Below are 17500 nucleotides of genomic sequence, written 5' to 3'. Positions count from 1 at the left end.
TAATATTAATAATAATAATAACAATACTAATGTTGAAACCACGTCATGTAGTGGGTGGGAGTGGTTGTAACAGAAGCATTACATAAATTTAGAGGGGGACCCGGGAGCGGTGTAAGCGTTATTGGTAAAAAAAAGACAAGAAAACGTTCGTTTAGTTTTATATTCTCTTGCAATTTTGCACATTTCGAATATGACTACATACAGCAAAATAACACTTTATTCATATTTATTTCCGGCAAAACTCACTTATTAAAAAATGTACGTAAGCAACCTCAAAATTGCACTCGGTGAACAATTATTAAGTTCGAGCCTTGCTGCTAGTTTGTGTACTGTCCATGTCGCAGATCCCAGGTTCAATCTGTGACAATGGACAGTACGTTTGGTTAATCTACAAACCTGTAACACATTTCGATTAAGTTACAGCAGATAGGGCCTACACAATTATACAAACATCCCATCGTTTTTTTTCTTTCTTTCTTTTTCCTACTTACTTCAAATCCATTCTCCGTCACTAGGATAGTCAGGTTAAATTGCTGATCTGGGGCGAATGGAAAGTCCTGTCTGCCCCAATATCCATTGAAGGAGTTGATAATCACGGTGTTTATGTCACCACCAACGTTGAAGCGCACGTCCACATTCAAGGGTATAATTCTGTTATCATCGTTCATTAGGTTGAAATAGAATCTGGAACGGAAAGTTAAACTTAAAGTTTGTTTAAAACCACTAGAGCACATTGATTAATTAATCATCGGATATGGGATGTCAAACATTTTGTAATTTTGATTCGTAGTCATCAGGAAACCCGCTACATGTTTCTATTAGCAACAAGGGATCTCTTATATGCACTTTCGCACAGACAGGAAAGCACATACCACGGCCTATAACCATTTGTTATGCACGAGACAGACCCCAATCATTTTAATGGATCGACCGAGGTGTTTCGATCCTGCGACGCACGCAACGTAGGCCAGCGTTCAACCGACTGAGCCAAGTCCCGCCACCGGAACAGAAAGTGTTAAGTTGCAGATACTAGGTTCAACCTGTGAAAATGGATACTATGTTTGGTGAATCTACAAACCTGTAAGTCATTTCGATTAAGTTACATCAGAGTGAAACAAGAGTCTGTGATGTTTGAAACGAGGAAATGGTGTTTACAAAATACACTAGAGTTCGTTTCCATAATCGTTACTTCTCAGAGGCATGTGTGGTTGTTTTTTTTTCGGGGGGGGGGGGGGGGGGGGGGGGGGGGGGGGGGAGGGGGGTATTGTCACAACCATATTTTATTGTAAATATGTTATCTTGTATAAATGTAAACGGGGTTTTGGTTGCCACCATGTTAAAAGTGCTGGTTCGGGTTATTGCCCCAGTAGAACCTATAGCGTGTCATACTGTGCTATATTGTTAACTTGTTTTATTTATCAGGTCTGGTTTGGGTTTTTTGGTTCTATGGTTCAGAGGGTTGCCAGCAGCATTTGTCGCAGTTTGAGTCAATGAGATGGATGGTTGTATTGATGGTGGAACGCCAAAGTGGTGTTAACCTTGGTGATGATTACAAGGACTGATCGACCTTGTTTGGAGACAGCGACCCTATTAGTTACTACGACATTGACTTGTGGATTTCAAGTATCTGGAGTTTGAAAATACTCTGTGGTGTCTGATGTGAACTGAGGAGTTCAAGTATATGACGTTTGAAAAGACTGTTGTCTGGAGTTTAGTGTGATAAACTGAACTGTATTCAGCATTTACCAGTGTTTGAATATGACTATATCTAACTGTAATTTCTGAACTATCATAACTAAATTTCTATAAAATCTAAGCTTAGAGAGGTTTGTAGTTTTGGTGAAATATATATATATATATATATATATATATATATATATATATATATATATATATATATATTGAACTGGTTTGTTTATTTGTTATTTCTGTTGGGAGATTGTGAAATTTGGGTTCCTCAGTCACGAAGCCGTTTGTTGTATCACAAATGCATCGCAGAAACAGTTCGATGAACGGAAATGGATAATCAAAACAATAAAATATTAGTAATGTCTGAATTCAATCATCCAAAAATGGCTCTAATTGTAAAAAACAAACCACTGATTTTGTTTAGTGCTAGTGTCGGAATATCAAATGTCACGACGATGTTGGCCAACTCGACAGTTGTGTTTTAATTTCTCTCAAATTCCGACTTACGACAGGTGCGCTCTGATTAACACTTAATCGGTCGTAGGAGATGTACGCGTCAAGCACCGAGTTGTCAGAGTGTTCAGACTAACACATGAATAGTTGTAGAAGTTAGATTGGCGAATTGGCCAATCCGTCGTGACAGTTGGTAGTGTGAACCTAGTATGTCGACATCACTAGAGCACATTGACATATTAATCACTGGCTACTGGATGTGAAACAATTGGCAATTTTAACGTATAGTCTTAGAGAGGAAACCGCGGTATTTTTCTTGGTTAGTAGCATGGAATCTGGGCCCTGTTCCACGAAGCGACATTAGCCCTAAGATCCAAGTGCGTAACTATCTGATGCTCTTAACATTAAGCGTGCCTCGTGGAATCGTGTATATGCAACATACACGGGCAGGGTTGCACTAACCACGACCTTTGATATCCCAGTCTTGGTGCAGTGGCTGGAACAAGAAACAACCCAATAAGCTCACCGACAGGGATCGATTATAGACCGACCACGCATCAGGCGAGCGATTTACCACTGTGCTACGTCCTTCACCGAACCTGGAACTGACAACGAATAACAACAACTGTGAACCAGACAATCCAATAAACCGGACCATCACTTAAACCAGACAAACCTTCAAACCGAGTAATCCCATAAACCGATCTAGTTACAATTATGACTTGTTTTTGACATTGACTTTGACATTGGAACACTTTGGTTGAACTCAGACTATACCAACTGTCACGACTGAGTTGGCCAACTCGATTGTTAAGTTGTAGTTTCTCCCACTCCTGATTTACAACTGATCAACTCGTTGTATACGACGAGAATCCTGTTAAAAGAATTCTCAGACTAGATACTGGACTGTCATAGAAGTCGATAGATGGGCGAGTTGGCCAACATCGTCGTTACGGTTGGTAGTCTGAAACTAGCATAATAAAAAACCTCCATAAATGAAACGACATAAATATTGTAAAATAACAAAACATAAATAGTTTTATACAGAGGAATATGTATAATCGACGACCGTTTTGCACTTATATTAAATAATATGTAATCATAGATAAACCTAAATAATTGATTGACTATAATCATTTGTTGATTGATTTCCAAAGTAAATTGATTCCACTGAAACCATTTCCCGTTAATAGGCCGGTGCATGATCTCTCGGGTATATTATACCTACATTATTATTCTACTTCATATAATAAAAATAATAACAATAATATTAATGGTAATAATAATAATAATGTAATGATATTAATGATGGTGATAATAATAACAACATATATATATAGTAATAATAATTATACTATAATTAAGGGATTGTCTGTTATTTCTTTTACGTTCATCAGGGCATGAAAACAAAAATTCATCTACAAACTGTGAATCGGTGACACACTTATAATTAAACTTGATAATAGTAATAATAAAACTTCATACTTTATTTTGAATTATTTTTGTTGGATAAATTACAATCTTCAATAAGGCAACTTGTCCATATAAACTGATGTGATCAGATGTGACGTTCCAAGCGAAGTAAATTTTTGCCTTCATCGAGAAATGACCAAACTCCCGTTGCTACGACTCGACCAATGTGATAACGTTATGTTGTAATGAATGAAATTGAAATGTGATTACTGATGAATGTAACTAGTATTGCATGGACATCACAATTACCTTGGTGAATCAAGTGGCGTTCCTATTGCCTCTATCTTCCATCCTGCGGTAACTAATCCAGGAACAGATATGTCCCGAGTTGTACCGCTAGGAAGTGGCTGAAAGAAGAATAAATTATGCATCTATAGTCAAACATCGAAAACAAGCATTGGTCTCTCACACTGAAGGGAAAGTCCTGGCCGGATTGCTATACGAAATAGTAACAACAGACTTCGAAAACTCAATGGCAGAGAACTCGAAAACATCGATGTTTGTTCCCACCATAGACAGTTAACAGATATTGTAATTCCTATACCCCTAAACTTTCTAAATGTCTAGATTGAGCAAGTTATCGTTGCCGTGGTATTTTAGAACATATAATACTTTGAGGATTGCTAAATTGAGATTTAATACATATTCCTCTTCCTAAACTCAAAATGTCTAGATTGATCAAGTTATTGTTGCCGTGGTATTTTAAAGCATATAATATTTTGAGGATTGCTAACTCGTAACAATGTGCTGACTGACATTGCCAGAATGTTTTATAGCCATGTAAATGTCTCAGGCTGGACAAAGACAGACTTGCACAGCTCATCAAATGAATGTATCAAGTCTATTAGAAGACTATGAGAACAGGCAACATGGAGTTTAGGTTTCACATAAAAGTTTGTAACCACCTGCCTGCTGGTTTGGTATGCCCCGTCTGTAATCATCTAATAAGTGCACCTCTAACAGGCATCATGGAGTTTAGGTTTCACATAAAAGTTTGTAACCACCTGCCTGCTGGTTTGCTATGCGTTCGTAGATCGTACACTTCTTTACCTTTAACTGCAGGACATGGCGAAACTAGCCTGGAATGTTGTCGACGCCATCTGCGATGGACAAGCGTTCGTTGCTAAATTTCGTGTTTAGTGACTTCAAAGACGGTCGTGTAAGGGTTGTATTAAGCCATAAAGCTTTTGACAACTGAAAATTATTTCACTCGGGACATAAACATGATACGAAATGGAAACTTGCTTAATATCCTATAATTATTACCCCTGCGATAACCCATAACGGGGGAAATAAAAATAAAAATTCTGTGAGAAACATTCTTCATTGGTCTAACGTACAATAATATTGGATGCTTTGATGCTTATAAACCAATGATCTTGTCGATACTAAAGATGACGTCGTCGCAATTTAGCTAACACACAAAATAATGTCAAGTGCTTTAAAGAGTTCACGTTATTTTAGTGCAATTCATTATAGATTTTTTTTTACACAATAAATATAATAGGTTTTTGAACAGTATCAGTGAACATGAATGTAATACAGCTCTAGCAATATTCAGAACAGTGTTTAAAGTGGTTTACATCGTTTCTATATAAATGTACGTTAAGCCTACGTATATAAAAGTAAAATGGTTTTAGAGAGAGAGAGAGAGAGAGAGAGAGAGAGAGAGAGAGAGAGAGAGAGAGAGAGAGAGAGAGAGAGAGAGCAAATAACTTGGGGTAATTAATAGAATAGCAAACTCGGTCCAGTTATCATCAAATTTGTGTCCCTTGTGAAATAAATTTCACTTCTCACTCACTAAAACTCTTGACAAGTGCGTGGGTCATAAATATCATAATAACTGGTAAATACTTTATTACCATCTATGTGTATCACTAAACTCGTTTGGTTAATGTCTCGGCAAGGTCGTTGAGGTTCTACTGGGATGTAACATTTTGATATGCACCAAGACATTTTTAACAATCATTCCACGATCCAAGCATCTCACATGCTACAGTTGATACTCACAATGTTGTAGAAAAACACTTGTCTACAAGAACCGTTAAGACCATTCCACGCTCGAGTCGTCTCACAGACACTTGACTGGCTGAGTCCAAAAAAGTGGTAGTCTGCATCACAGCTGTAGCTGGCAGTGCTTCCTATTACAACTGAAGTGTAGGTCACTGTGCCATTGGGCAGGGGCGGTGGTGCAGGACATGTGGTTTCTTCTAATACCGCTAATAAAAAAATAGAAAAAAATAACAACAACTAGAGCACATTGATTCATTAATCATCAAGTAATGGATATCAAACATTTGGTACTTCATACATAATCATAGAGAGGAAACCCGCTCCATTTTTTCATTTGTGATAATGGATGATTTAAATGCACCATCCCACAGTCGGGATAGCGCATACAAGGTGAGCAAGTAAACATATTTAACATTTAAAATGGGAGAACACAGAAATAATGCAATAAATATACAGAAGTTCCCATTCGTTGGTTTCGATTCCTATTTATCCCACAAGTTTATATTGCGCAATAATATATATATCACGAGACTGCGTAGCGGTGGAGTGGTATGTTCTTGAGCAAATAAATCAAAGAAAAGCTATGACGTCAAATGCAGAAGTTTGTGTTACGGAAGTATTTTGTATTGATAAAAATAAATAAATGTTTACAATTTGACAGTTAAAAATACCATGTAGCTCAAAGTATTATTTTCCATAACATACACAAACATCTCTGTATCTCCAAATATTCGCAATTGATTTTACTAACCTGCTGCACGAGACATTGTCGTCTGTGCGCATGTGCGGGTAATGGTGGACGTGTTTTTCTCGGCTCCGAGTAGATTGGACAAAATATAGTTTATAGATACGCTTTCAAGATGAAATAACAAGCGAAAAGAAGAAATATGTTCGGAGTGAATGCAGACTTTAAATATTTGTAAGTGTTAAACTGATATACGTTTCAAAATGTTCTTGGACATGGGCATGAGCATGTGTTATCTCATTGAACAGTTTACATTTGAGTTGGTTCAAGTCGAGTTTGACGTTACGCTTGATTGGCTATACTGAAAGTCACCAGTGTTTATTTACATTCCGCACGTGCATTGTTTGAAACTGACCAAGCTGTATGCTGTAAAAAGCAAGGTTTTATTTGTACGATTAGAATGGCTACAAATGATATATCTACGGTTCTTGGGAACACACGAGATGTGATGTATGGGGATAATGTTGAGCAAGCTGAGCAAGCTGGAAAGTTCACACTTGATTATGTTGTTGAACTTATGACAAAAATGGACTCCAGACTGTCGCATATAGAGATATATGTTCAGAAAATAGAGGATGTTCAGTCATCCATTACATCGCTGACAGCAAAAGTGAGTACGTTAGAAGCTGACGTTAAGACTGCTCACAAGAACAGCAGGGAGCTGGAAAATAGTATCCAAGGACTGAGTAATTTTTATGATGGTGTGAAAAGTGCATGCGACAAAAGTAAATCTGATATTGCACAGATAAAAACCAGACTCACATCTGCAGATAAGGACAGTAATGAAATAAAAGCAGAACTCGAGACGGTACGAAAAGAACGCGAGTAATTGAAGGCTACTATTACTGATTTACAGTGTAGATCAATGAAAAACAATATCATATTCACAGGACTTTCCGAAAACAATAACGAAAACACAGAAAATGTACTAAGGGAGTTTATCTGTCATGAACTTGGAGTGGAATGGGATATAGAGTTTGGCAATGTCCATCGATTCGGCCGAAGACGTGGTGGTAATCCTCGACCTATTGTTGCGCGTTTTCTTTACTTTAAAGATCTTGCTATGGTCAAATCCAAAGCATACAGACTGAAAAATAAGCCATACGGAATCAATGAGCAGTTTCCCGCCGTTGTCGAAGAGCGTCGCAAGAAATTGTACCCGGTAGCAAAGAGGTTCAGAGTAGCAGGTCACAAGACAAAGATGGTAAGAGACAAACTATTCGTAGATGGCCGACTTTACGAAAACACGGCCGCATCGGAAACTGACCCTAGATCTTACAGGGATGTTGTTGTGCAGTCTACACCGCCACGTGCGTCACAGAATACCCAGCGTGAACAGTCCAGCGAACGTGACAGGAGACCTACAGTGAAAAGACAGCGTGCTTCTTCTACACCAACATCGGATCACCATCACGCATCTGGACCATCGGATACCAGTGACAATGTAGTATAGGGACTCGCGGGGGGTGGTTTATCTGTACTATCTTGGAACGTGTGTAGATCTTTAAATAACAAACTGCAAGATGTGGAATTTTTAGACATCATTTGTAAATACGATATTATTTGTTTATATGAATGCTGGATAGATTCTAATGATATAACCATACCCAATTATATTACATGCAATATACCTAGAGAGCATGGCAAAGGAGGAGGAATAGTTATTTTCATCAGAGACTCTTTAAAAGATTGTTGTTTTTGTATTGAGAAGGTTTGCGACAGCATTGTTATACTGAAGCTTGTAGCTAATGTTATTGTTGGTAGAGATACTTATATTTTTATTAATTACATCCCCCCCCCCCTATCAATAGTACATATTATAATAACAATGATGTTGATTTATTTCCAGTGCTTGAAGATAGTATAGCTAGATATATCGAGTTAGGTAACATTATAGCTATTGGTGACTTTAACAGTCGTACTGGGACTGGTTCTGACTTCATTGAAAATGATAGACTATCTGAATTCACAGCACATATATTATCTAACGTTGTAGAATACATACCTGATGCTGATATCGTATCACGTTTCAATGAAGATAAAACAATAAATCAGTTCGGCAGGAAACTTTTATCTTTATGTAAAACTAGTGGTCTACGGATTTTAAATGGTAGACATTCTGTAGATAGAAACGGAAATATAACATTTTATAATGCTAATGGCTCTAGCCTTATATATTATGTACTTATAAATGAATCTTGTTTTGAATTAATTTAACAGTTTGAGTCAGGTAACTTTAATTGTTTTTCGGACCATTCGCCAGTTTGTTTTACAATATACTACCCTGTTGTAGAAGAAATTAATTATGTACCAAATGTAAAAGAACAAACGCATTTTAGTGTAAAATGGAATGATGAAAATAATCAAGAGATTGTTCTCCAAATTGCTGAGCGTGTGGACGCTTTATTAAATATATGTACCATAAAAGAAACCAGTCATGAAAATATAAATACATGTGTAGACAAATTTACAAATGAACTGAATAACATTATTTTACCTTATTGTTCCATTAAGACTTACAAAACTAGTACAACAGAGAAAAGATCATCTAAGACCAAACGTGAAGATAAACCTTGGTTTAACGTAGTTTTGAAACAACGATACAATGAATACAGAAAAGCCATACGAAATTTTAACGCTAACAAAACTAATGACAATCGCATTGAACTTATTCGGGTAAAAAAAATATACAAAAAATTAGAATATAAATTGAAAAAGAAATATAAATGCCAACAGGGTAACATGTTGAATTATTTAAGAAAATATAACCCTAAAACGTTTTACAAATATTTCCAGAAAAGAAAACAAAATAACAGATCGGAGTTGAGTAATGATGCATTTTTCAACCATTTTTCTAATCTGGCTGGTACCGAACCTACCACTAACCATGAAGTAGATGAGTTCTTATCGAGTTATGATACACACACTAGTCAAACATCATGTACTGCATTAGATCATGACATTACTGAAAAAGAAATCGTCGTTGCGATTAAAGGGTTACAGAAGAACAAAGCCTGTGGTTATGATCATATTTTAAATGAGTATCTTATAAATTGTAAAGATGTTTTGATACCATGTCTACTTTTATTGTTTAATAATGTTTTTAAATCTGGTTACTATCCTCAGTCTTGGTCAGTTGGCTGTATTGCTCCTGTTTTTAAAAAAGGAAATACAAATGATACTGACAATTACAGGGGCATTACATTAGTCAGTTGTTTGGGTAAACTTTTTACTTCTATTTTAAACAAAAGATTGCTAGATTACGACTTAGATAATGATATCATTACTGACGCCCAACTAGGATTCAGAAACCAAATGTCTACTATAGATGCCATTTTTATCTTACAACATTTAATACATAGAACACTAAAGAATCGAACACGTTTATATTGTTGCTTTGTAGATTACAAAAAAGCTTTTGATTTTATTAACAGACAAAACTTGTGGTTCAAACTAATTCAACAAGGTATCGAAGGAAGAATGTTAGCTATTATACGGTCTTTATATAATGATGTTAAATGTTGTGTAAAATACAATAATGAACTTTCTGATTTTTTTATGTGCAAGAACGGTTTATTTCAGGGTGAGGTTTTGTCACCAATATTATTTTCTATGTATGTTAACGATTGCGAAATGCACCTACTATCAGATAATTGTCCATATGTTGATATACAAATGTTAAATATATTTCTAATAATGTATGCCGATGATATGGTGCTTCTAGCTGAAACACCCGAAGGATTGCAAAAAATGCTTGATTCAATATCTAATTATACAAGTAAATGGGATTTAACAGTAAATACAACTAAGACCCAAATTATGGTTTTTAGAAATGGAGGCAAACTTCGAGATAATGAGAAGTGGTTTTATAATGGTTGTCAACTAGAGGTTGTCAATGAATTTAATTACCTTGGTATTTTATTTTATTATAACGGAAAATTTAGTAGGACACAAAAAAGAGCAGCGGAACAAGGTCGTAAAGCTTTATTCTCAATTCATAACGTATGTAAAAATAATTATTTTAATATTGAAACAATGCTATCTGTATTTGATACCTATGTCAACAGTGTTCTTAGTTATGGATCGGAAGTATGGGGTTTCCACCCTGGCCAAGACGTTGAAAAGATTCATTTACAATTTTGTAAAACATTACTGGGTGTACGGAAAGGGACATGTAATGATTTTGTATATAGTGAATTAGGAAGATTTCCATTGTATATTATTAGAAAACTAAGAATTTTTAAATACTGGATCAAACTACGTAATACTAATAACTGCATATTAATGGCTATATATGAGGAAATGGATCAGCTTGATAACAATTGGTTAATGGATGTTAAACAGGAACTAAATGCAGTTGGTTTAAATTATATATGGAGTCTAACGGAAGTTGATAATAATACTTACAGTGTAATTAAGCAAAGATTGTGTGATGTGTCCAAGCAACAATCTTACAATAGAATAACAGCAACGTCAAAAGGTAATTTGTATAAATATTTATTAACTGAATTTAAATTTCAAAGTTATCTTACAAAACCGTTGGACGTTACACAATTGAAAGAAATTACAAAATTTAGACTCTGCGCCCATAAATTAAATATAGAATTTGGTAGATACAGAAACATTGAAAGATCAGAAAGATTATGTACAGTATGTAATACAAATGAAGTAGAAGATGAGTACCATTTCATTCTACAATGTCCAAGATACAATGATATAAGAACACAATTTATAAAACAATATTATTATAAACGTCCAAGTGTTTTCAAGCTTATACAACTTTTAAGAACTGACAATAATAAAGATCTTAATAACCTTGGGAAATATTTACAACGGGCAAATAAGGTAAGAAATGAACTAGTGGAATAAAGACGTAATGCTAATAGTGATGTACAATGTAGTGCATCATACATGTGTATCCCGGTAGCACCTCAAGTATTTAACATTTTCTCTTATGTAATAACGACCTATATCTTTTTGTGATATAAGTCAGCAGTACTGTGATACTTTGTATTATATATGTCTATAATGTCAAATCACTCTCCACCATTATCCTGTACATTATTGTGTACATATCTGTATAATATATGCTATATTGTTTGTATGATGCTGATGAGTTGTACAACTTAAGGCAATTAAAGGAACTTGATTGAAATGAGGTCGTCTGGTACTCGTGAAATAAACACAAGACAATTAGACCATCCCTACATCAATCTGTTTCTATGGACGTTCCAGTGAGTGCTCTGTACTTATTTTGCAATGCACTGCATAGGATTATATTGGATCGGAATTAAACGACGTTCAACTGCATACTAGGTCATAAAATAATATCTGTTCAACATGAAATGTGTAGTGGACATTCTTTTTAATAATATTAATAATAACCCAGAAGAAAAAAAGGCTCAAATTGTTTCAAATATACCCTACCCTATCAATAGTGTCTCCAATAGTGTCCTGTACCACCTCCCCTGCCCAGTGGCACAGTGACCTACACTTCAATTGTAATAGCAAGCACTGCCACCTACAGCTGTGATGCAGACTACCACTTTTTTGGACTCAGCCAGTCAAGTGTCTGTGAGACGACTCGAGCGTGGAATGGTCTTAACGGTTCTTGTAGACAAGTGTTTTTCTACAACATTGTGAGTATTAAATGTAGCATGTGAGATGCTTGGATCGTGGATTGATTGTTAAAAATGTCTTGGTGCATATCAAAATGTTATATCCCAGTAGAACCTCAACGACCTTGCCGAGACATTAACCAATGGAGTTTAGTGATACACATAGATGGTAATAAAGCAGTTACCAGTTATTATCATATGTATGTCCCACGTGAAATAATGTCCACTTGTCACGAGCTTTAGTGAATGCCAAATGAAAATTATTTCACGAGCGACACAAATTTGATGATAACTGGTACCGAATTTGCTATTCTATTAATTACCCCTGGCTATTTTCTCTCTCTCTATAAAGCCATTTTATTTTTCATATACGTAGGCTAAAGGTACATTTATATAGAAACGATGTAAACCACTTTAAACACTGTTCTGGACATTGCTATAGCTGTATTACAATCACGTTCACTGATACTGTTCAAAAACCTATTATATTTTTTATGTAAAAAAATCGATAATGAATTGCACTAAAATAACATTTTATTACAAATTTAATAATGAGAGCCATAAACGAAAACTATTTAAAGTACTTGATTATTTTATGTCTTAGCTAAGTTGAGATGACGTCATCATCTTTAGTATCGACAAGGTCATTGGTTTATAAGCATCAAAGCGTCCAATGATATTGTAAGTTAGACCAATGAAGAATGTTTGTCACAGAATGTTTATTTTTATTTTCCCCGTTATGAGTTATCAGAGGGGTAATACTAATAGGATATTAAACAAGCTTCCATTTCGTATCATATTTATGTCCCGAGTGAAATAATTTTCATTTGTCAAACGCTTTCCTGTGAATGCGTGACTTTCCACAACATTGTGAGTATTAAATGTAAATTGTGAGATGCCTGGATCGGAGAATGGTCTTAGCGGGCCCTTTGAGCGCATGACATTCTACAACATTGTGAGCGTGTGACATTCTACAACATTGTGAGTATTAAATGTAAATTATAAGGTGCCTGGATCGTGGAATGGCCTTATGGTTGCTGTTAGCACACGTCATTGTTCAACAAAGCATTAATTGTAATATGTGAGATGCCTGGATCGTGGAATGGCCTTATGGTTGCTGTTAGCACACGTCATTGTTCAACACAGCATTAATTGTAATATGTGAGATGCCTGGATCGTGGAATGGCCTTATGGTTGCTGTTAGCACACGCCATTGTTCAACAAAGCATTAATTGTAATGTGTGAGATGCTTGGATCGTGGAATGGCCTTATGGTTGCTGTTAGCACACGTCATTCTTCAACAAAGCATTAATTGTAATATGTGAGATGCTTGGATCGTGGAATGGCCTTATGGTTGCTGTTAGCACACGTCATTCTTCAACAAAGCATTAATTGATTTACAAAAACAAATAGACTCATTTGTTTCGTAAACATGAAATGGTATAGTTTAATAAGCAGTGGCTTTAGTAATATATAAAAATAATTATTTTCAAATGCAAATACAGTTGTATTATTTTGTACTGTAAACATTTGGCTGTAACAAGAACGCCGTTATGCTATAACGTCACTTACATTACGTCATGTAATGCGCGTAAAATTATATGACGTAATGGCTGATGGCTTTGTTGTAGACTGCAGAGGAATATTTTTACATTAAAAATCAGTTAAAATTGGCAATGGGTAATAAAGAGAATAACCAACTCGCTACGAGGAGTTACGAATTATCTGTCCCTCGTGAATGAATGTTGTAAAACCCTCGCCAAAGGCTCGGGTTTACAACATTCATTCACTCGGGACAGATAATTCATAATTCCTTGTAGCTCGTTAGTTATTCTTTAAATAGATAACTACGTTAACGTGCTCATATACCATAGGGTAAGGAACACGCCCATCCAGAGTCCGACCTCCGATAAAATCGGTGGCCTGACTCGGGATGGGGGGATGGGAGGGTAGAGTTGAAAATGGGCAGGATTTTGAAAATTGCAATTAGTAAAAAAGTTAATATAACTTTTAAAAAATAATAATAAAAAGTTACAAGCTAAAAATAAAAAAGAATTGACTGCTCGGCCGAATGTTTATATAATTTGGAGCACTTTAGAAGGTCAGTCCAAAAATAAATAAGAGAAAGAAGAGAGGATCGGACTATTTAACAATATAAAAAAAGAAGAAGTAATTTCGTCATAAAATTTTGAACGCAGATCTAAAAGTTTAATACCATAGTTTGACACCCAATAGCCGATGTATTTTTTGTTCTGGGGTGTCGTTAAACATTTATTCATTCATTCTAAAATTTAAAATCCAATCTATATGTCCACGTGAGTGGCCTCGTTAAGGCTGTTTGTGTGCACAGCTTATAGGGACGAGATGGGTTGCATCCCGTCAAGAAAACCCCTAGATTGACAGTCATTAGACGTTGAAGGTGTAGTGCTGTGCAGAAATACAGATCTTGAGAAGCCGGATCCGTCTGAACGAGAGAGAGTATCAGACTAGGGTATAGTCCAGTCATGGGTCGGTATAGTGGTGCGGACGGGCCCGACTCTGGAGAATATGAGATGATATCACTATAAAGCAAAGTCAAGTCTATAAAAGAGTAGTATGGGCCGACCCCGCTTCCTATTTCTTCTTAGAGTGGGGCAGTCAATCTTCCATTGCTGCTAGGACAAGCTTGGACATGTAGAGACTAAACGCGAACAACCGTGGCGTTCTGCAGAATGGAATCTCGCTAAAAAAGAATCCAACCTGGTGGTGCCGGCTGTCGAAACGAGGAGCGTCCCAGCGTTCAATCAGTTCCAATGGCCGCATACATCCCAGTAGAAAACTTCATTTCGCTGACAAAAACAACGAAATGAAGGATCCCCAAGTCGAGTACACGAAAGCACGTGCAGTGTGCACAAACGAAACAAACACGTCTTACCGCGTCGAGCTCCAGATTGGGAAGGAATGGATGATAAAGTGGCATTCAACCCACATTACTGACATTGTTTACAATTGTCGCAAAGGAAAATACGCCCTCCCCCCCCCCCCCCCCCCCCCCCCCGTGTCTTGTGCATTTTATGACATACGTTTGGAAATATTTGTTTTAAATAGCAACAGTGGAGATTTATTAGATGATTGTTTTGGCATGGAAGCCAGTGTAGGTGTCAGAATTATATTATTTCTATTACACAATCCCTTATTTTGAAAAATAAATACTTTATGGATTTTCTCCAATTAGTAGTCTGAAAGACCTACTACACATTTTACAGTGACAAGATGGCGCACATCTCTTAGCAACCGTTTTAAAGATGTAGTCAATGTAGACCTTATTGAATAAATACCCCTTTTGAGTGGAAACATCGGACAAAGTTAATTTTGTTCACACTTCTGCAACAGAGGCTGGTTCTCAGAAGGGCATTTAACATTGCAGGCATCAGTTGGGGCGTTGCAAGTCAATACCTCGTGTGGCCCCCACGAGCGTTGACCACAGACACACATCTCCTGTACATGGAGTGAATAAGGCGCTTGATAAAGACCATAGGAATCGCGGCCCATATCCTGAGGAAAGATACACTCAGATCTGCTGTAGTTATCGGCCTCGGTCGCACTTCATTGAGTCTTCTTTGGACTTCATCCCACAAGTGCTCTATTGGATTCAAATTCGGACTGAGGGCAGGCCATGTGATGGTTCTGATGTTGTGCTGCTGTAGAAAGTCCCTGGTGACTCTGGCAGTGTGGGCGCGGGCAGTGTCCTGCTGTAACATGTGATGGTTCTGATGTTGTGCTGCTGTAGAAAGTCCCTGGTGACTCTGGCGGTGTGGGCGCGGGCAGTGTCCTGCTGTAACATGTGATGGTTCTGATGTTGTGTTGCTGTAGAAAGTCCCTGGTGACTCTGGCAGTGTGGGCGCGGGCAGTGTCCTGCTGTAACATGTGATGGTTCTGATGTTGTGCTGCTGTAGAAAGTCCCTGGTGACTCTGGCAGTGTGGGCGCGGGCAGTGTCCTGCTGTAACATGTGATGGTTCTGATGTTGTGCTGCTGTAGAAAGTCCCTGGTGACTCTGGCAGTGTGGGCGCGGGCAGTGTCCTGCTGTAACATGTGATTCTGGCGATTGACAAAATAGGGCAAAATGTGAGTTCGAAGGACTTGGTCGATATATCGCAGAGCCGTGACGCCATTACCTCGAGCTGGGTCAATATTCTGAAAGACCACAGGTCCAGCTTTATGGTTCATCCCGATGGCTCCCCAAACCATGATGCTTTTCCCACCCCAGGGGTCTCTCTCCATCACACATGCATCTGCATACCGTTCACCTCTTCTTCGCCAGACCCGTACTCTGCCATCCGCCGTTGAAATACAAAATCGACTTTGATCTGAGAAGAGGACTCTTCTCTATTGCTGATAGCGGCAATGACGGTTTGTCAGAATAGGGTCCTGACGTTGACGTTATATGCATTTGCAACGATCTGCGCACTCTGTCCGGCTCTTATTCTTCCAATAGCTTGTTCTCGCTAGTTTCTTGATAATCGTGGCATGGCGTTTATATCGAAATGACACATGACAGGCTAGCAATCGAAGTTTGCAGTTATACCTACCACGAGGTGCACCAGCATTTTGAGATTTCGAAGAAATGATTGCATCTTTGACCCACGTTAGTTTTTGAGAGTGCGTTTCAGCGAATCGTCCAAGCTTTACTTGAATCGATATGTCACAATGTGTCACAAAGACGTGCAGTGGAATGAGAGGAGATGCGTTTCTTAAATAAACCTAATGAAAGAGTAATTATTTCTTAATTTTTATTAGCATTGGAGAAAATGGCGTTTCTTTTGCGGTTCAGTATATCACATAACATCTAATACAGGTAGTTAGAATGTATAACCCTAATCCCTCCCACTTGAAATTTCTATATCCGCCCCTACCAACAACAAAACAAATATTTATTCATGTTTTAGTGTAGTTTACATAGTTTTCATTATTTTAACATGTTACATGCCAATATTTTTAAGGCAGCACACGATTACACCTTATTTCACTTAGCGCCTTGAACAGGTTTATAGTGGTGACATTTGGTGATCTCAGACAAAAATGGAACTATACTTTTTTTAAATCTGTATACAGTAGTGACTATAAATATCATTGGTTCCAAAAATGTACATGAAATTCCTACGAGAACTATTTTAGCTACATATGCCCCTAAACTAATATACAGAGCAAAGAAATATATAGATCTACGGAAAACATAAATGTGGTATTCGGTGAAACGTCGTATTTTCACTGTAGTTAAGTCATATTTATATTTTTGTGAACAAATAAATGATTCAAATATCTCCCTTGTAAATTATTAGTTTTGATTAATGAGACCAGTGTCACTTATTTGTGTTTACGTTTGATGATTTTCAAAGCATCTGATAGTATTTGAAAAATGGGCACAAACATGTCAGAAGTTGTGTCACATTGCATGCCTTACCCCAGCATGTCAAAAGTTGTGTCACATTGCATGTCGTACCCCAGCATGCCAGACGTTGTCACATTGCA

General features: G+C 37.1%; 1 protein-coding gene across 1 annotated transcript in view; it reads right to left on the bottom strand.

Moving 5' to 3' along the window:
• LOC121372894 overlaps positions 1 to 17500 on the bottom strand; it is a 23483-nt gene that overhangs the window by 4728 nt on the left and 1255 nt on the right. Inside the window, exons 2-4 of the mRNA XM_041499330.1 lie at positions 5626 to 5834; positions 3865 to 3962; positions 492 to 684 (exon numbers count right to left, since the gene is read on the bottom strand). Coding sequence (XP_041355264.1) covers positions 492 to 684; positions 3865 to 3962; positions 5626 to 5834 — 500 coding nt within the window. The remainder of the gene's footprint in view (positions 1 to 491; positions 685 to 3864; positions 3963 to 5625; positions 5835 to 17500) is intronic.

Source organism: Gigantopelta aegis, chromosome 5 (assembly GCF_016097555.1).
Source record: "Gigantopelta aegis isolate Gae_Host chromosome 5, Gae_host_genome, whole genome shotgun sequence".
Taxonomy (NCBI): domain Eukaryota; kingdom Metazoa; phylum Mollusca; class Gastropoda; order Neomphalida; family Peltospiridae; genus Gigantopelta; species Gigantopelta aegis.
The sequence above is the reverse complement of the archived record's forward strand: the minus strand, read 5'-3'. Positions and strand labels throughout refer to the sequence as shown.